Source organism: Thermobia domestica, chromosome 11, assembly GCF_964235325.1.
Source record: "Thermobia domestica chromosome 11, izTheDome1.hap1.1, whole genome shotgun sequence".
Classification (NCBI taxonomy): Eukaryota; Metazoa; Arthropoda; class Insecta; order Zygentoma; family Lepismatidae; genus Thermobia; species Thermobia domestica.
This window is the reverse complement of record NC_137464.1, coordinates 141,111,433-141,133,671: the sequence shown is the minus strand read 5'-3', so window position 1 is coordinate 141,133,671 and position 22,239 is coordinate 141,111,433. Positions and strand designations below refer to the sequence as shown.

General features: G+C 35.7%; 1 protein-coding gene across 5 annotated transcripts in view; it reads left to right on the top strand.

Annotated features, from left to right (window-relative positions):
• Sptz (zinc finger FYVE-type containing 26 spastizin) overlaps positions 1 to 22,239 on the top strand; it is a gene marked incomplete in the record, with an annotated part of 1,794,825 nt that overhangs the window by 1,097,567 nt on the left and 675,019 nt on the right. For all 5 annotated transcript variants that reach the window (XM_081731160.1, XM_081731159.1, XM_081731161.1 and 2 more), the window contains 1 exon segment: positions 3,312 to 3,517. In XM_081731160.1, the coding sequence (XP_081587286.1) occupies positions 3,312 to 3,517 (206 nt within the window).

The window sequence follows — 22,239 nt, the reverse complement described above, 5'->3', positions numbered from 1 at the left end:
ACTGTTATCTTCTCATCGGCATCTCTAGTATCTGTATATCTATTCAAGTGGCTGTGTATAATTTTACGTGTGTATTATATAAACAAGAAGTGCTGTGAGTACAAATATCCAGAGTCTTCCTTTTGTCGTGTCGTTTCGCACCGCTCCTGCACAAAAATACTCTTCGGGTCAATGAATATGAAGTGCTCCAGATGTGGTTGCTCGGCCATCTCCGAAAATTATAAAAAGTTGAGTATGACGAACCTTGTGTATGAGAAGGTCAAAAACACTATTCTTGTTCTTGTTGTATGCAAAAGTGTTCCTGAGTGGCGGCCATCTTTGTTGTCGGTGGAATGCCATTTCTTGCATTTGCAAGCATTTGCGAAAACTGCAGTTGCTAAGGACGTACGTATCAGACGAATACCAAACAAAAATGAATGTTTAGAGGAAACACTAAAGCACACGGAGAATGTATACTCTTGCTTCCAAATAAGTATATAGTGTTGCAAACTAATGCATGAAATCACTAGAAGAATACAGAAAATTACACTTTTAAAGAGACTGTATTTTGGAATGGCATAAAGTGTGGGGTTCATAAGTTTTGTGCTGAATATTATGTAAAGAGTCTGCAGAAATATCCACACCTTTGTTACTAGTGGCACCATAGATTTATGGGGGTCCAAAGGTTGAATTTTGTGATTTTGATGCCATGTTTGGGACGTAATATCTCAGGAGTGCAAAGCACTAAAAAAAAGTTCTGCTTAGACCATAAAGTAATTCTGTATGTTAATTAACTATTGCAAAGAAAAAATCATTACATGGAGAAAAAAGTGAGGACATGGTAAAAACGCGAAGAAAGCACGAGCGTGATGATGGCCGTAGCCCGGAAAAATTTAAACGTTTTAATATGTTTCTTGCTAGATCTCAAAAACTAGGCATGGTTCAGCAATTAGGACCGCTTTTGTTTGTGTTCACTTGTGCAAAATGTTGCGAGTCCCGTTTGTTCCATCTTTCTAACTCCATGATCAAACCAACGTGTCAAACGCAAACTTAAAATATCATTTTTATTATTGAGTATAGAAAACTAAGTATGTTATAGTATCACAAACATCCAAAGTTCGTAAGCCTCTAACGCAAATACAGTACAACGGAGATGCTTAGGATAAAGCACATTGAAAGTACTTTAGTGTTGAATACCATGCACGCGGTATGACTTATTTCGAATTAATAGGGACGAATTTACCAGAGCTTGAAAATTTTGATTTTTTGAAAGCTTTTGCTTCGAAAAAAATGCTGAGATAAATATCATATCTAGTTACTTGTATGGTTTGTAATGGATGTGTAAATTATTTTGCCGTTTACAGCACTTCGATATCTCAAACCGTTCCAGAGATATGATAAACTATGGTGAAGTTTGCAACGCTACTTAAATCGTGTAATTGCGAGCAGCTGTTGTAAGTACAGCTAATGAAATCTATTGCTGTAATGCTATAGAAGAGAAGGGAAACTACAATCATTTTAATATTTTCCACAAATACTCCACTTTCAGCAGGATACGATAGATAGATGTAACGCAACCTTGTGATCACATTGACTACCGTAACTGGGATTGGATTTCAATGATACTGTGCTTATACATTAAGTGTCTTAATACCGCGGTCCAGTGCGACGATGGGTATATTGGGTACAAGGGGAGCTAACCCCGTTAGCATATAGACGTGGTAATGTTCATGGAGCTTGAAAGACGGAACAAAGGCCACTCGCAAGCTCTTGCACAACTGAACACAAACAAAAGCAGACCTAGTTGCTGAACCATGCGTAGTTTTTCAAATCTACCGTGAAACATATCAAAACATTTAATTTTTTTCTGGGCTACGACCATCGTCACGCTCGTGCTTCCTTCCCATAGATTTGGACCTCCATAAATCTATGGTGCCACTAGTATCTTAGGTTTGGATATTTCTGCAGACTCTTTATATACAATAGTATTCAGCACAAAACTTACGAACTACCCACTTTGTGCCATTCGAAATTACAGCACCTTTGAAAGTTTAATTTTCAGTACTTTTTCTAGCGATTTCATGTATTGGTTTGCAACCCTGCATATTTATTTAGAAAGAAGATTATATAATATTCCCCGTGTACCTCAGTTTCTTCTCTAAACACTCGTTTTTATGTTGTTTTCGTTTGATTCGTACATCCTGAACAACTGTAGTTTTGGTACAAGCTTGCAAATGCAAAAGATTGACACTACACCGACAACAAAGATGCCCGCCATTCAGGAACACTTGTACATACGACAACGTGAATAGTATTATTGACCTTCTCATACACAAGGTTCATCACACTTCAATTTATATAATTTTCGGAGATGATCGAGCAACCATTTTCGCCATTTTTGGACCACCTCAAATGGATTGACCCTTTTGGGATATGTTCTTTTAGCAGATGAAAGCAACTTCGTGCTGCTGTTTGAGCTACTACCAGACGTAATTAATCTTCGAGTGGCATTAGTTGGATTGCCAATCTCACGGATTTTATACCTCATAAATTATTCTGGCCCAGTTTACATCAGCGTGTGTAGTCTTGACTTGAGTACGAAAGAGAACGTAGACTTACCTATGACGACGGTGCGATGTCGTGTACTGAACGCTAGGTTGGTGACACGCATGCTTTTGCATCGGCTTCTATACACTTAGAACCGTAAATGGCCCGTCTACATTGGATGCATTAAAACAATTGTTTACGTTGTGAGTGGATTGTCTTTTTAGATAATTCTAACTTATTTCCACGTTATTTTCCCATACTCGTTTGAGACTATCGTGGTGAGCGCAGGTCTGCCAGTGTGCGTTCTCGATCATTATATCGACCGCAGCAATTGTGATAATATGCGATGTCGTTGAGTGCGATGTCGAATCTACACGTTGAGAGTGACCTCACGAGTAACACCCACTTCATGGTAGTTTTGCACCTGAAGTCTTACCTTTCTTTGAGGCAACTCCGGACGTCTGGTTCAGCTGTGTTTTTCCGACCTCATATATGCTGTTCCTCGTTTCGAATTGTATGAAATGATTAATTTTATACCTCAAGGAAAGCACTACGAAATTACTGGTATTAGCATGCTCTGGCGTTATGATCTGTGGAAATCATAGTAATATCCCAGAGCATTTACTTTCTCTCAACATTAGGTAGGTTCAATTGTAATTTGTGTACATGCTAAGTCCTCGGGAAATATTACAAATTAATACTAATCGCTTAGTGTTTGGATCGTATTTTCTATTAATTTATTTATTTTGCTAGTGCACACTGCAGTTTTTCTCTCATTGTTACAGCTCCGAGGAAACCATGGTGGTACTGCCAACAAATTAAGAACTTTTCTCTGCAAGTTGCTAGCGTGCTGAACAACGTTCTAAATTGGTCTGGTAACGGAGCTATAGGAGCTTTAAGAAAGTTATTAGAAACAGACGATTCACAGATGAGTGCAGATCTAAAGTACAAGCTCCAATACTATCTCAAGAAGATCGAATTATATGATAAGGTATGTACATAAAAGTATTTGTGGTAACTTAAAATAGAATAATGTTGATAGGTCATAATACGATACCTGACATCTCAAACATAGACTAGTTTATTAGTATGTGTATGTAGTGTTTACCATTCCAATATTCTCATTAATATTGTAACAAATCTTTTACAGAATACTATACTTTTTGTATGGATTATTGCTTATTTGAATGTTCATCAGTGAAACACCTATTTCGGTACTTTTCTCTCAAAAAATAGTATAAAATGAGGAAGTTATTATTGAAGAATTATATTCAACTCCTCCTACCAATATAGGGGTGCGTTCAAAACGATAGATGCAGGCTGTATCGCCTTAATGAAAACAAAGTCGAAACTTGTAAAATAAGAACGGGTACTTTTCCTTACCTCTATTCCGTATATTAATAATGGAGTCTCTCGCAAACTTGTGTGTGTACAATATTAAGTGTGTTCAATATTTCATTATTATCTTTTGATTTGTACTGAAAAGCTACTTATAAGCGTTGATGATTTCAGAAGATTCTCTCCGTGTAATGTTCAATATATGAATGAGAGGAAATTGATAGAACATTATTAGTCCACTTTGAGCATGATCGAAGATATGGCCACGAATTTATGTCGACTGGATCTCAAATTCTCCCACAGGTCATGCCCTGAAATCATCACTGTTTCAAAGGTTTCCTTAACAAATACCTGGGTAGAATATTACATTTATTTCTCGTTCTTCGTTTTGAAATGGAAAAATCATAATTTTAAAGATAATTATAATACGATAAGCATAAAGGTTTATAGAGCTAATGAAGTAAATAGTATTGTGTAAGTTATCGGTTTCTAATCGGTTTAAAACTAGAATATTCGTTTGTATCGCACTTTAAAGTAAATCCTCTCTATATATAATTCTTACTGGAAAGCATGTTTAACTCCAATTACTTAATGAATATATTTTTATTATAATATTTTTACTATTCAATGTCGTAAACACCTCATTTCCCAAAGCAAAACCTTGCAAATGTATAGTGGGCTAGTGAATATTATCAAATAAATTATCATTTAGTTTACGTAAATACTGCATCGCCTGATTTGAAACATCGTACTTTAACTAATAACAATAACAATAATAATAATAATAATAATAATAATAATAATAATAATAATAATAATAATAATAATAATAATAAAATCATAGCCATATCTTATAAGAATTTCAGGCTTACTCAATAAATGAATTCAACGTGGTCTCTATTAGAAGTTCTATTTATTCGAATGCGATAGAAATACAAAGAGAAACTTCGAGAACAGGTAAAAGAAAATGTTACTTTGGTGGGAGTGGAACTAACCTTGAAGAGTTCCTTTCAAGTTACAAATGCCTTAGACACTTTTTTTCTTGTCTTTAAGTTAACAGATTCACTGATCGTATCTGAGTAATTTGTCTTTATTTTCTACTCGGTTATACACGTTTTACAATAATTTCTTTTAAGCTTGAGCGACAGTAACACGAATGCAAAAACAGTTAGGATAATTAAAATTCCCCCAGCTGGAATCAAACCGGGGACCCCGTACACCAAAAGCACACGTGCTAGCCACTTGATCAGCGATAAGAAGGCATGAAATCTGTTTTGAAATGTCTGAAATTTATGCCTATTTCGCCCTGATGTAATATGTCTACTGATGTTTTTATGTTTACCGTATTCGTTACTTTGAGGAACGATATGTTATTTATATAGGTTCTATTACGTATTCGTCCATAAATACTATATAAATTATCAGAATTATACATGATCTTTCATGGAAATTCGCTCGTGCATGCACAGTAGACGGACAGTGTAATTGGAATGTGAGTTCAACAGAGATTATGTATTTCGCCGACATTATTTAATAACTATATAGAAGAGATAGCGAAAACGAGTCTACCTAATGAAGATGGAATTTCGGTAGAAGATGAAATGATGAGGTGTAAACGGTTTGGGGTTGATATAGTTGTTGTTGCAGAATCTAAAAAAAAAAAATAAATAATAATAATAATAATAAAATGTAGAAAACTTGAGAAAGGCTTCTGAAGAGTATGGGATGAAAATAAATGTTAGAAAGACAAAATCCATGGTGATTTAAACGAAGCGATCGGTGTCAAATACAGAAATAGGAGCGGGAGAAAAGAACAAATGACTAGTTTTCGATATCTGAGTAGTATTATTAGTGATGATATGATATGCGAACGTGAAATAAAAGCAAGGATAGAAATGGCGAAAGAAGCCTTTAGGATGAAGAAAATACTATTTTGTGGGACCTTGAATAGAGTTGAAAAAAGACTCATAAAATGCTTCGTGTACTGTATTTTACTGTATTTATAGGCAGAATCATGGATATTATGCAAAAATGATGAGCAACAGTAGATGGCTTTCGAAATATGTGCGTCGAGAAGAATGGAGAGAAATAGCTGGGTCGAGAGGAAAACGAATGAGAGGACGTTAGAAATGGTAGGAGAAAAATATTAAGAAGAGGAAGAGAAACTGGTTGGTAAATTGGTTAAGAAGGAACTTTATCATGAGGGATGTGCTAGAGGGTATGGTGGCAGGAAAGAGAGGGAGGGGATTAATTAGACTAATTAGGCTATTGGCGATATCAAAACAGAAAAATCGTATGTGAAGATGGAAAGGTTAAAAGAAGATCGTGGAGCATAGCAATTTCTCAGTCGCGGTAAGTGACCCCAAACCGTATACACCTCATCATTTCATCAATAGACATATTACATTAGGGCGAAATAGGCATAAATTTCAGACACTTCAAAACAGATTTCATTCGTTCTTACCGCTGGTCTAGTGGTTAACACGTGTGCCTTTGGTGTACGGGGTCCCCGGTTCGATTCCCCGTGGGGGATTTTATTTGACCTAAATATTTTTGCATTCGTGTTCCTGTCGTTCAAGCTTAAAAGAAATTATTGTAAAACGTGTATAGCCGAGTAGAAAATAAAGACAAATTACTCAGATACGTTCAGTGAATCAGTTAACTTAAAGACAAGAAATAAAGTTTCTAAGGCATTTGTAACTTGAAAGGAACTCTTCAAGGTTAGTTACAGCCCCACCAAAGTAACATTTTTCTTTTACCTGTTCTCGAAGTTTCTCTTTGTATTTCTATCGCATTCGAATAAATAGAACTTCTAATAGAGACCACGTTGAATTCATTTATTGAGTAAGCCTGAAATTATTATTATTATTATTATTATTATTATTATTATTATTATTATTATTATTATTATTATTATTATTAGTTAAAGTACGAAGTTTCAAATCAGGCGATGCAGTATTTACGTAAACTAAATGATAATTTATTTGATAATATTCACTAGCCTACTATACATTTACGAGGTTTTGCTTTGGGAAATGAAGTGTATACGACATTGAATAGTAAAAGATTATAATAAAAATATATTATTAAATATATTGATTAAGTAATTGGAGTTAAACATGCTTTCCAGTAAGAATTATATATAGAGAGGATTTAGTTTAAAGTGCGATACAAACGAATATTCTAGTTTTAATCCGATTAGAAACCGATACTTACACAATACTATTTACTTCGTTAGTTCTATAAACCTTTATGCTTATCGTATCATAATTATCTTTAAAATTATGATTTTGTCATTTCAAAACGTAGAACGAGAAATAAATGTAATATTCTACCTAGGTATTTGTTAAGGAAACCTTTGAAACAGTGATGATTTCAAGGCATGATCTGTGGGAGAATTTGAGATCCTGTCGACATAAATTCGTGGGCATATCTTCGACTAATAATGTTCTATCAATTTCCTCTCATTCATATATTGAATATTACACGGAGAGAATCTTCTGAAATCAATGCTTATAATTAGTTTTTCATTACAAATCAAAAGATAATAATGAAATATTGAACATACTTAATATTTTGTTTTCAGTTTTGGATTTTAAATTTGCAATTCATATAATGTTCCCTTCTAATCGAATTTGAGAGAAAAGTAGTTGCGAGAGATTTATTCAAAGAAATGTTTTCAGTCCTCTGATGAAAATAAGGAACACACTTTTAAGGAAAAGAAACGAATACTTCCTACAGGATTTGAACACATAAACTTATGATTGATAGACTATTGACCCAAACCGCTCGACCAGTTCGTTCGTCTTCACTGAGTTTCTTTAGACTTTTGTGTAAATTAGTTTCCTGCTCCACACTTTTTTTTTGTTTATGTCGATAGCACTCTTAGTTTGTGGTGAATATTTGGGCGTTACAGGTCTTGCAATGCATAAAGGTCTTTTTCGTATAAACTATATTCAATTTTACGTCCTAATAACTTATATGCAACAGATTGAATCTGTGAAATGATTGGGGGAGTGATCGTAAATATTTTCATAGTTAGAAGCCTGGATATGGAAACCCGCTTAACGTGGGGAATTACTATTGTGAAATTTGGTATATTCTTCAAGTATATTACATAGTCAGTATAATTATTATCAATGACACTACTACTACTACAACTTTTATTATTATTATTATTATTATTACTATTATTAATTGTAACAACTCTGTATGTAAACGTGAAAGGTAGGTGGTTTGTATTTGAATACTAAAAAACTAGTTGAATGAGAACCTCGGTAATCGTGAACTCTAGGAGTCAGGGACATTGTTCACTAGCTTCTAAATTTGAATTGAGGGTCTAGATTGAGTATCTAGGTTGAGTATTTGGGCTCGAGCCAAACACTTAAAAGTTATAAGACACTGGCCAAATATCTTCAAAACTGCTCGGCCCGGGTTTAGAATTGTCAACGACTCGAGCAGCTCGGCTCACAGCTCATTCACTATCGACCCGAACCGAGAAGTGAGCCGAGTCAACATCTCACCCAACGATTCGGCTAGGGCCCTCGGCTCAGTTGAGCCGAACCGAGCAAATGGCTCATCCCTACCAAGCCAGCTCGAGCCGATGTATCACCCCAAGTGAGCCGGCTCAAGCCATCTCAGTTGAGCCGAGCTGAGCTGAGTTTGTTATGAAAAAACTCTTGTTGTTTCGCTATCGAGACGAGACGAAATGCGAGCAGTGTCCCCTCTCGTGAGCAACACTAAAAGTATTGCATGTTACTGTTTAGCTTTCATTTCTCATGGCTTTCGTTTTCCAGTGTAATCAGGCCATGATTTCAAGACGAGACAAAACGAAAGATCCATTTATCAAACTCGACTGGACTCGAAACTCGACGCGAAAAACTGAATCGGCTCGCAACTCGACTCGAGGTTATTACCTTTGACTTTACTCGCAACTCAATTTGAATTCGAGTCGAGTAGAGTTTTAGCTTGACTCGTGCTCATCCTTATGCGTTAGAATGAATGATTGCTTATTATTATTCTGCTAAACTAATTATATAATAATAACAATGTTGTTATGTAAAATTAAAATCCAGAATATAGAGAAACATTACACTACAACTAATAAAATGAGAACACATGAACTGGGAGTGAATCAAAACTTGCCAGTAACTCTAAAATTGATACATGCTTTTTAAAGGCAATTTCAAACTCTATAATCAACGGGACTCTGGGATAAGCAAACTGATCTGAAAGAACTCCAATATTACATACCATCAGCAAACTATTTTCTAGTAATAAAGTAGGTCTGCTCATCAGAACACAGTTTATTCATATTAACCCCTTACTATAAATCGTTAATTATGGCATCCTAGTTGTTGATAAATATTTCCCGCCGGTGGAGTTCAGACTGTTTACTTTTAAATTCGGTCCACCATCATCCTCAGCTCTTAAGAAAAAAGTATTCTTTCAAATGTTCGAACGGTAAAATATTTTCGTTCTCCTTCTTTATAAAAACAACACCAATCAAAGTAAAATAGAGTACCGGTATCATTTCACTCCTAATTCACTCACTGAATGTATTGATTTGGATCTGTCAAAATCTACGACAAAATCTTCCAGGTGTTTGCAATCAGTGCACGTGATTTCCCTAAGGCTGTCTTCATCTTCCAAAGACAGCAAGTGGCACTACGAACTTTATAACCAATGCCCTCAATTTCCTTCGTGCAGCTAAAACCGATTTTCTTGCGAGCTGTTACACAACGACAATTAGTCTAGTAGTCTACGTGTCGAACTTCTGAGCCAAGGGACGAGGGATCGAATCTCGGAGAAGGACATGAAAATTTTATTACTTGCAGAATTATACACTTCACCCATAATAAAATGAGCATTCAAACAGTCTATGTTTCCGTGGAAAAGTAAGAATCTACTTCAAGTTAAACTTGTGAGCAGTGAAGCAAAACGAACTGGGCTCATGGTTGTCCTAATACCTGACGATTTGAATAAATCATACGACATGCCTTTAGTATGGATTTAAAGAGCTTTCTGATACGTATAAAGAAATCTCACTGACCTAAAATCATTACGAAATAGGACCTACCAGAAGCTTCAACACCACGTCTGCGTACCTTCGGTGAACGCTGTATCGAAACTTCCTATATAAATTTCACTCACGTGACGTCTAGTCAGTTGATCGTACTTGGTTTGTTAGCTAACTATATTGAAGGGGTATAGACGAAAAATATGCAAAATACATTTTTCAATTTTGTCAGGAAACAAACAAAATGTGACGCCTTTATGTTTCAGAATTGTTGAACTTTTTTGGAGGGGGGTAGATTTCACTCATCTGCTGTAAGTAGTAACTACTGCTGTTAACCATTGCTTTCTTTAATTTTTCATTTACACATCCTATCCTCTTTCAAGTTCAGTTCCACATGCCATTCTATTTAGTTTCATATATTCTGTTCGATTACATACACGTTCCTCAATCCCTTATAACATGTCCAAATTAACAAAACGGCTCTCTTGCTTTCTTTCTAATAATGATGATTTAGATTTCAAGAAGGATAATTTTAAATAAACATGCAACCAATTTGTTAATTAATACGAGCATTGAGTTCTTCCTCATTGTGTATTAATATATATTCTTCAGTCTTTACATTCTAATAATAATAAATATTTATGCCAAACTTAGATATAGTTGCAGCATACGAAGGTTAAGTGGGTAATAAAGCAGTTCAAGGGAATATCTTAGTTCAATCTGTATCGTAGATTACAATTATCGTTAAAAGAAATTGAATATTCGTATCCAAAATTGATTTTGTGTAGGTAGGATGGATAGGAATGCTCACGAGACAAGATTTGAGGCCGTCTCGTCTCGACAATATGCTGTAAAAGTGTTTTGATCAACAATTCAAGATGATATCTTCTACACTCTGGAGCAAGCTGCCGAAGTGCTGTTCCATAAGAGATAATCCTTTGTAGTTTATGTAGTCGCCAAACGAACGCTCGTATCGCGGGTTGCAATTGTGGTTTCCACTGTTCCAAACCGAATCCCAATAACCTCGAAAGGCATAATCTGTCAAGGCGGATGCACTTTCATGCCCAGACACTGTTGCAGTTACTTGTCGCGTACCATTGTCGTGAGGGTCTTGCCCTACTATTCTGTCCTTCCATAAGACGTTTGTTTTGCCTGAATCTTTCACACTGCGTCCCGTCCACACCATTACATATTTGCATTTTACCTTACATTGATATATCAGACATCCCGCTTCTCATTTCAATACCTTACGCTATATCCAAGATCCCGGTTTTCAAGATGGCTGCTAAGTAAGTGTTATACGACCCGCTCGGGAGAGTAATGCTCCAGGAAGTACAGTGAAACCTGTCAACTTGGCCACCTCTCTAAGTTGGCCACCTGCTTATCTTGGCCTAGTTCGTCTTGAGCCTGCATTTTCCCATAAGACATTCGTTACTTACTACTCTATAAGTTGGCCACCTGTCTATCTTGGAAGTTAGCCGCACTAAAGTAATGTTTATCCTATGATGATAATGATAAATTTACCTGCGTATCTTGGCCACGCAAAATATGTTTTGTTATTTTTCTTGACTCTTTCTTATTCCCATATGAGAAACACATGTTCTGTATTTGTGACTGGACACAAAGAAGCATAGATTCGCACGATTGTTTCTTGGAGGCCAATGGCCAGAAAACTACCCTCAATGGGGTGGTGTAGGAAGGTGCGAATATGAAAAAGCACGTACAGGAATTCAGGAAATGGTTGTATGTATTTGATTTACCCTATCTGTTTTGGTAAAACCATTAGCTACATCAATTCCTCTCATCACTGGGGAGCTTTAGTAATTCCGGAAAATTCTCAAGGTTAAAACTGACCATCTCAATTGTCAACTATTGGCACCTGTCGGCTTGTTAAAAGATAGCGGAGTGTTTGAAATATCAATTCCTTCAAGATTTTCTCAAAACATCTTTGGCTCAGAGGGAAACACTTTTAGATCATTAACAAGAGGTAGTTAACTACAATATTAGAATGTGCATATCTGCCAAAAAGAATAAAACAAATACGTCTAGAATGAACCACCATTCAGTAACAACTGAAAAGAAGTCATATAAATTGCATATGAATTTCTCAATTTATAACTTAGCTTTTCTTGTTTTCAATCCGAATAACTCAGTGTGTTATAATATCAATTTCAATAAACTGCGTACATACGCTTCTTTTTTATGGTTGTTTGTGTTATTGTGTTTTCATTCCAAATAATCCAATGTACCAGACTAGTTTTCAGGAAGAGAAAGGTATGCACATATATTAAACATACTATAGTAATATTTTCTAGTACTGTATATTTTTATGATTAATCTATATACATTATTTATAAGTAGCTGTCGTGCCACTGATTATTAAAATTTTACAATCAAGTAATACTAGAAATTCTATTCTAAAAGTACATAAATCACACTTATTTTCTGTAAGTTGGCCACCTGTCTAAGTTGGCCACATTTCGATGGAACCGATGGTGGCCAACATAGACAGGTTTCACTGTACGTTTTTTATTCGCGAGCTACTCTAGCCAGCTGTTTTACGCGCTATCCTAGGCAGTTTTTTTAAGTTGGTCACAAAATTTATATCATGGAGTACAAGGGGAATAAAACGAGCTCTGCGTGGGTTCTAACCCGTTCCTACTACTACTACTACTACTTATCTGCACAAAAGTAAGTAAATCAGTTTTTTGAGTATTATTTTCATATTATTTTAATTTAAAAAGTGTTATAAAAATGTAAAAAAATGTAAAAATACTTTCCTTGGGCCGGGTTTGAACTCACGCCAAAAAAAATTTTGTTAGTAGCATATAGCAGTAGTCCACTCGGCCACGAAGATCGACATCAACAAATCTTTGATTTCTGCTATTTGAAGGCAACGTGACAAGAAATAGATAACGCCAACCAATCAGAACTGTGTGTTTCGTTTCTACTTCCGGGAGCATTACTCTCCTGAGCTAGTCCTAGTGTTACAGCATATCAAATATCTTGATTTTATTTTGGTGCTGCCCATCCTTTCCGTTTTCGACATAAATGGGTATCTTGCGACGTTTACCTTATATCATATCGTCGCATGGTACGTTATATAGAGGAGCATATCTCCGGTGTTTCTGGATATGGGCAGCTAAAATTTGGCATTTTTTCTTCTTTTTTATTATGTGTCCTCTGGGCGAAGTTTGAGTCGGATCTGATCCTGCCTTTTTCTGTACATTGCTTGTTAGAAGTAAACGTTTCGTAAGTAACAAACGTTCCGTGTCTGACTTATGACTGCCTACCTTTCTGTGTGGCTCCGTGGATGAGTGAGTAGAGTCGTTGCTTCGTAATAATGAGTTTGGTGGTTCAAGTCCTGCTCAGGGCAGTTCAATTTTTTCGTTGTTTTATTCCCATATCTGATGATGTTTCTCCCCCTCTGTAATCATCTGAGCTTTCAACTGAGTTCTCCACTTGAATTCAACAATTGGAAGTGGGATCCTATCAGGTTCGGGTGAGCTTTCACATGTCTACTTACAAAATCAAAATTTTCGACAACATATGGATGCTATCCGATCATTTTGTATCAAATTCTAAATTTGCGCATGTAACTGTATCTCTCTTTCATCATATTTGCATCTCTCGTTTTCCAAGGTCATCAGCTATGACATAAGATGGCTTGGGAGCAAAGATTGTAATCATAAAAGTGCTATACCAATGGGCTCACTCTCACTAAGCATTTGATTAAATGTATGTGTTTTCACACTAAAGGAGGGGGGTATCCGCTTTTCCTACCCCCCTGAAGTGACAGAATATTTATTCAGACTCTGCAAAGTCATTTCAGATCAAACGACAGAAAGAGTGTTCATTCCTACAGCAACAGGATTGGACTTTAATTTTTTGTTTCAATTTATCGTCTCAAATAGGACAAGTATCAAGTAATATGTTTACCATAAGAACTGCACTTCTAAGATTTATTTCATTTTGGAGAAATGATGCTGTAGACAGTAGTGGAAATTTCGCCCAAGTGTACGGGAATTTTCAGTGCCTGGTGTTTATGCCACCCGCCTTCTTTTAAAGTTAATTCGGTTGCAATACTTTCCGGCAAATGCTTCGGACTCAACTGGTGGAGCACTTTAGCCGTAAACCTCCATATGGCTGTACCATCCAGAAGTGTCCCTCGCTGTACAATATAACTATAGTGCGCTGCTGTAGGTGGAGACATTTAGTCTCAGAAGCTATAATATATAGAGAGATAAAATTAAAACATCGATAATCCAGAAAGCCATAGCAATTTAAATACTTTCCAAATGTCACTGCTTATGAGATATAGAGTTCAGTATTTTTCATACATGAATTTTTAACCCATAACCAAATAAACTGAATTTAACTTAGATCAATGCAAATAAATACTTTTCAAAAATTCTGAATACTTCTGGTTGCTATCTTGAACAACGGATATTCTACTATATCTCGGCTATTCCTTGGAATGTTTTAATTAAACTAAAACACAGGTCGGCTCATATCGATATTCGACTTATAATGACGGTTTTCATGTTTTTTTGAGGAAGGTTACTTTGCGGTCCAATCTTGAAAAGTGGATACTCCACTATATCTCGGAAATGTTTTGGAATATTTTAATACAATAAAGTAATAATAATAATAATAATAATAATAATAATAATAATAATAATAATAAAAATAATAATAATAATAATAATAATAAGCTGACCATTTGTGCCGATTTTCGTCATTATCTTTTTACGTCTCTGCGTGATGCAGTATTCAAATTTTCCTTTTTATTTCCTGCCAATATAATTTATCTCAGTGATGATGAAATTCTAAGGTCACAGATACTTCAAACAACTTATAGTTGTGACATTGGTTCTTCGTTTCCGACGGAAGAAATTTGGTTTGTGAAACAGTTGAAATCTGAAATGAGTGTTCAGAATTCTGTTTGACCTAACAAGGCCTTTAGTTGTGAAATATAAGTCATTGGTGCAGAAGTTATTACCACATAGAAATTTGGTTTGTTGTTTTTGACGTTCCATGTCTTTGTCAGGTCTGCGGAGAGGTCGCTCTCAAAATTGAAATTAAAAAAAAAACTATGTGAGAAGCATAATGGGCCAAATAGGTTAAATAATCCAGCACTGCTCTCAATAAATGCGGACGAAGCTGGAAAAATGGATATACGGGAGTTATTAAAGAATTTTGCTGATAGGAAAGGAGGAAGGAAACCATTCAGTTAATTCCTGCTGCCTTTTTTTTTATGAAGACTGACGTCACTGACTGAAGTTTATTGAATAAATTATATGTATAACAAAGTGGTTTCCAATTATGAATATTTAGACCAAGTAGTTGCATGCATTTAAGTCATTATTCACAGATACAGGGAAGCATGGTTATTTATTGTTATCTAGCCTTCCATAAAAAATGTTGTTAAGTTGAGGGGCCCTTGGTATTGTCTTGCGGAGGGGGGCATAAAACGTAGTTACGCGACCGACTCCATAATTAATTATAATCCTTTATTTGAGTGTACGATATAAATAAAAATACCCCAACTTTTTATATACTAATCACAACCTCTGCTCTCTCTCTCTTTCTCTCTCTCTCTCTCTCTCGAAATAAACTACAAATCTTGATTTTTGGTTTTATATGGTTATTCTAAAAACATTCATTTTAATTCTCATGGTTTTCTAATAGAAGAAAGGTGTTAAAAAACAATATGAAACAGTAGGCCTATATATGCTGTATAGTTCAATTCAAATTATACAAAAAATAGTATTTGCTGCTAGTGAAGCACGTTTTTTGAACTAAGTCATCGACGGGAAGGAAGTGGGGGAGCAGTGGAGCCAAAGTGCATGGCTGTGTTCCCTACACTGACATGCATTCACGCACGGACCAAATACAAACAATTCAACTACTTCTGCCAGCTAGCTCAGCAGAACAGTCAATCATGGAGATTCGAAAGAAGTCGGGGATGATCGTAGTGAATATAAAATGTATTTTTAAGGTATTGTAGATTCCTTTAGAAAGCTACCTATTGCAGAGACCTTCATGCACTAGCGGATCCAGAAGGATCGTTTGGTGGGGGAGGGGTTCGTTCCCTGGAAGATTAGCTTAGCCTTAAAGTAACCAGAATTTTAATTTGCAAAAATGGGACGCATTTGAATCCGGGGCTGGAGGGAGGTGTAAACCTGATTCCCAATTTCCATTTTGGAACCCGAAATTGTAAGTTTTTTTAAAATGGAAGTATTGTGTATATATATATATATATATATATATATATATATATATATATATATATATATATATATATATATATATATATATATATATTGTAGATTGAAATTAAATACGCAATTTCGTTTCGGAGACGTGGCGGCGTCATGATTCCACTTCACACATAATCACCGCGATAGCCTATATCATCTTCGCTGTCCTGGACAGTACTTGCACAAGAAATACTTTATTGACGATGGCGTTCATTTTATTGAAAGAGTGTACAATTTGCTCTAATCATTTATATTTTGAATAGCAATCCTGGGACAACAGTTGAAAAAAAGACAGGCTCGGTCTACGCAAAACAGATAACAAAAGTATACATGCGTAAAGAATATTGCTTTCATTTCTGTTTATATCAGGATATAATTTAGCAAATTGAAAACTGAAAAGAGGAAAATATAACACTCAACCAAACTGAACTCCAAGGATGTTTTAGTGGCTACGTGATTATTCTCCGTGGTAGTGATTGCCCGAACATGAATTTCGTGGCTTTCCTCCGAAATAAGAATGTTATGGTTTTCCCTTAAAAAAAGCTGGCCTCTTCACTCAAGAGTATAGATCTTGTACAGGAAAATGAAATGAATACACTTTCTAAGACATAAAAATAATAATCACTGCATTTAACATTGTACTTTAATATTAACAGGAACCCGGAGCGATGGACAGTTTGAAAATAACCTACAACAGTAACATATAAAGAAATGAATTATGAATGTAAATCCTATATAAATATATATATTGCAGTACTCCTTAACCATATAAATCACTAGTCACTGCGAAGGTAAATGTACAATTTATTCAATAAAATACTGCAAATAATGTAATAACAAAAATATGAATACTAAACTTTCTGTTACACAAACTAAACAGAAATTTTGTCAGACCTACCATGAAATGTGTATAGTTTTTTTTACATGAATTAAAATTATATAGAATCAAATATAAGCTATTATAATGCATAAAGAATTTAAAAAAAATAAATCCACTGAAAGATTCGAAAAGCGTGCAATAAAATGAACGAAATATGAGAAATGTAAAACCAAAGTAATGTTTCCGTTCATTTCTGCACACAAACTATATTTCCTTTAACGTACCGACTGGGAATTTTATTTGACAATATCAGATGTTTGAAAAAAATGCTAATTGAAATTTAATTTTGAAAAATTCTCCTCTTTCAATGAAATTACCAATGGAGAATACGTTAACTAGTTCCTTTATTTTCATCTCAGATATAATATGGACTCAAGTTTGGCACAGTGGCTAACAAATTTGCCTTTGGTGCGCGTTATCCCTAGGGATGCACACGAGTCGAGTCGAGTCGAGATTTAAGCCTGTCGACTCGTCTCAAGAAAATGTTGTCTCGACTCGAAAATATGTTTCTGTCTCGACTCGACAGTCTCTGTCTCGACTCGACTCGAGACAAAATATACGACTTAAAATATGCGCACACATCAGCCAGACCATTATGACTACCTACCTAATGTCAGTATGTCGACCTTTGGCACGGATAACAACGGCGACGGTCTTGGCATGCACGCAATGATCCTTGGTAGGTCGCTGGAGAGAGTTGACACCACATATGCACACACAGGTGACCTAATTTCCGTAAATTCCGGGAAGGGGATGATGCGCCGTGACTTCACGTTCAATCACATCCCAGATGTATTCTATTGGGTTCAGATCCGGCCAGTTGGAGGGCCAAAACATTACTTGGAACTCGCTTCTGCGCTCCTCGAACCACCCCATCACACTCCTGGCCTTGTGACATGGTGCATTATCTTGTTGAAAAATGCTATTATCGTTGGGAAACATGGTCATCATGAAGGGTTATGCGTAGTCTGCAAGCAGTGTGCGATACGCCTCGGCCGTCATGGTGCCGTGCTCGAGCTCTACTAGACACATGGAGGCTCACGTGAATGTGGCCCATATAATAATTAAGCCGCAGCCAGTTTGTCTCCGTCCCGCAGTACAGGTGTCAAGGAGCTGTTCCCTTGGAATACGACAGTTTCCCACCCTCCCATCGTCATGATGAAGAAGTTATCGGGATTCATCAGACAATGTAACGCTCTGCCACTATACTAAGGTCCAGTGGCGATGGTCACGTATTCATTTCAGTCGTAGTTGCCGATATCGTGGTGTTAACATTCGCACATGAATGGGTCGTAGGCTGCGGAGGCCCATTGTTAGGAGTGTTCGGTGCACTATGTGCTCAGAGTAGTGTTGTAAAGGCCTGAGAAAAAACGGACATTTTGGGTAAAAAACATTTTTTAAGGGTTTCCCGAACTTGAAAAAAACGGAAAATTTGGGTAAAATTGAAATTTTCGAATATTTTATTATATTATGCTTTCAAAATGGAAACTACTTTATATTTACTAGTTTAGAGTTAAGATAATTGATTACTTATGTTTCTTGTATTATAATAGGGAAATTTTGTGCACAACTCATCCAAACACTTGAAAGTTAGCACCGTGATAGAACGGAGTTATGGCTACAAAAGAAACTAAAATATAATCCTAGTTAGCTTAATTAGTATAGACGTATTAAAATTATCTCGAGCAATCTTATGAAGATCCCCCTTGATGGCAGGGAAGTGTTAAAATAAAGGGCCAGAATCATTTTAGTTAATACGTTAAATCAAACATTGTTTTATAGAGATGTCTTCCTTGTTCTATGTAAAATTTCCGGAAATTTGGAATCCATTAAAAAATATAATTTGTCTGGAAATATTGGCAAAAATAGGAAAATATAATTTAAAAACTATATCTTGGCCTGATGCTAGTCATCTTACTTGCTGTAACATGTCTCCAGCATATACAGTAGGAAGTCGAAAATCCTAACTAATTGGGACCAGAGGTAGTTCGGATTTTCGAAAATAACCAAGAAAATGCCATTTAGGCTTACATATACTGTACGGTATGTTCTTCTATCGATACAGTAGTTATTCAATACATACAGTAATTACAAATCATACGAAAGACTACTTATATTTAATGTTTCTGAAGAACTTGCTCGTACAATAAGTTACACTGATCTTGTAAGTCACACTTAAAACTTATAGGCCTAAGAGAAAATAAAAAAATAAAAATATGTATGACAAACAATTACGTATGAATGAACTTTAGTAAAAACACTGACTTCACATAACGTCGATGGACACACAATTGGTTGTTTATCGCTAACGTTATATTAAGACAAAATGTAAAAAGCTTCTGGGGACCGCGTTCTGATTTTTCACGTTCGGATTATCGACGTCCTAATGTATATACAATGTATTTCGCTAACGGAAAAATACTTAAAGCAACAAGATTTAATTCTACTTTTTAGTTTTCTGATTGCTGGTAAAATCCCTCTTTATTCTTTGTACATTTTTCGAATAACTCAAAAAGAGAGAGGATCTTATTTACATATACACACATATACCACACAAGTGAGTTAATTTTTAGCAGCGAGAAATATTTTAAAGCGTTGAGTATGTGAAACTTCCGTCGTTATTATTACAGACTAGCAGAATACCCGTTTTTCGCACGGGGAGAATACGTTTCACTCTGAACACAAAGGGCACTAAAATTGTCACCAATGAACTTATGGAGCCCCAAAACTATGAATTCGACATAATATCCGTAATTTTCAAGTATCCTTACATGTCACTATTTCCCCTTAGACTACTAATGTGACTGAATTTGGATTTAAACGGCCGGAAGTGTAACTGTTCATCTCAGCGACCCCGAAAACAATCGATTCGACAGCAATATCTGTCATTTTCCCCTCTCCCCTTCCTTCAAGTTGCACCTTCAAAGTGAAATAATAAAAACCAGCCCGAACCTCATCTATGTTGAAAATTTTATCGAGATCGGAAAAATTTCCAAAAATTTTGAAGCCATTAATAAAAAATAATTTTTTTCGGAAATATTAGCAAAAACCGGAAAATACAATTTAAAAACTATTTCTTCGTCTGATGCTAGTAATCTTACTTGCTGTAACATGTTTGCAGCATTATACAATGTATTTTGCTAACAGGAAAAATACTTAAAGCAACAGGTTTTAATTTTACTTTTTTAGTTTTCGGATTTCTTGTAAAATCCTCCCTCTTTATTATTTGTATGTTTTTCGAATAACTCAAAAAGAGATATGATCTTATTTACACATATACAAATATACCGCACAAGTGAGTAAATTTGAGCAGCCAGAAATATATTAAAGGGTTGAATATGTGAAACTTCCGCTCGTTATTGTTACAGACTAGCCGAATAGCTTGCACGGGGAGAATACGTTTTATTTTGGACATAAATGGAACCAAAACTGTCACCAATGAACTTATCGAGCCCCAAAACTATTAATTCGACCCTAATGTTGGTAATTTTCAATTAACTTTACCTTTTCCCATCGCCTCTTAGGATTACTAATGGGACTGAGTTTGTGGATATAAACGACATCTTCTGTTCATCTCAGGGACCCCGGAAAGTATGGATTCGACCGCCATTTTCGATCATGTATATATGTATATCTATCTTACTCTCTCTCTTTCTTACTCTCTCTCTCTCTGTCTCTCTCTCTCTCTCTCTCTCTCTCTCTCTCTCTCTCTCTATATATATATATATATATATATATATATATATATATATATATATATAGTTTTTTTAATAATAAATGTGCCGGTACGCTGGACCTCACGTTCACAATGGTTAAAAAGCTGGAAAGTTGGTTGCATATCTTTCAGGGTAATAATAATAATAATAATAATAATAATAATAATAATAATAATAATAATAATAATAATAATAATGAGCACAATATATAGCACAATTAGCTCCCAATGTTCAGACTTCAAACCCTACACTTTTGAGTAGAACAGCATTTTCATAAAAGATAATTGAAATATAAGCACGTACGCAGTATTTTTTTCGGAAGAAAAATGAAATGAAATATTTAAGTTTTACGTCCCACGGTTAAGCTGGTTAGGCTAAAGGAGACGGTGATGAGAAATGAATGAAATGGTGGAATGAAGAAAGTGGAAGGAAACAGGAGAATCCCGAAAAAACCCACGAGCGTGGTGTTTGTACACCACAAAATCCACACGGCGCTAGCTGGGATCGAACTAGGGACCCCAAGCACCGGAGATGAACGCTCTACCACTGAGACACCGCGCTCCTTATTTATTTCGGAAGGGTCAAAGGTATTCGTGGGGGTTCAAATTCAATTTGAGGATAAATTCTATTAGAATTTGTAAACTTGCCCCGAGAATTAGACTAAATTTGCACAAAAATCAGGATTTCGGAGGGTCCGGACCCCCAAATTCCACCCCCTGCGTTCATCGCTGTTGACATATCTACGTTTATAGCCTATTCCAGACAGCAACGTAAATTACAAAAAGACAGCATAATATTTTAAAATATGGTTCATAGGATAAGACGTACTCACATGGTCCTTGGCAATTTTAAAAAAGTGACTATACCTTTTGTCACATCTGGAGATAACTACTTGATGTTCCTCTACACACTACACACTTATACGTATGTTTAAGATTCAATTAAAATTTTAATAATTCGAAAATATTTACAGCTTTCTTGTCTGCCACACCACGCAACAATTCACACGACCAACTAAATGAAAGATACTTCATTGCTGAAAATTCATCCCACGACGTTTCAGTGTCCCCGAAGCCGCTTGCAAAATGTTCAGATTCACAGGATCTCTTGAGCCGCTGTAGTCGGAACTTCAACCTTTTCCACCTGTAATTGAGTACAAACTCGAGAGCACGACGAGTTGAAGTTGCTTCTCAGTGTGAAAAAAAAGATTTTACACAGAAAGCTTGGTTTACTAAATTGCTTTTCTCAACGTATCGGAAAGTAACAAAAGTGAGGATATCCAAAGAAATATCCGCCAAAGCATACAAAGAAACAATAGCATAATAGTTTCGATAACATCTGTGTGGTCCTTCGATAGGCTACATATCCCGTAGTTTTGACTGCACCCGTTGCCAAGGCAAAAGACTCGTAGCCGGCTTGTATAGATAATAGAATGAACATTTTCTATATTTCTGCATCTCGAATGCACATTTCCATTTACTGAATGCCCATTTGTGA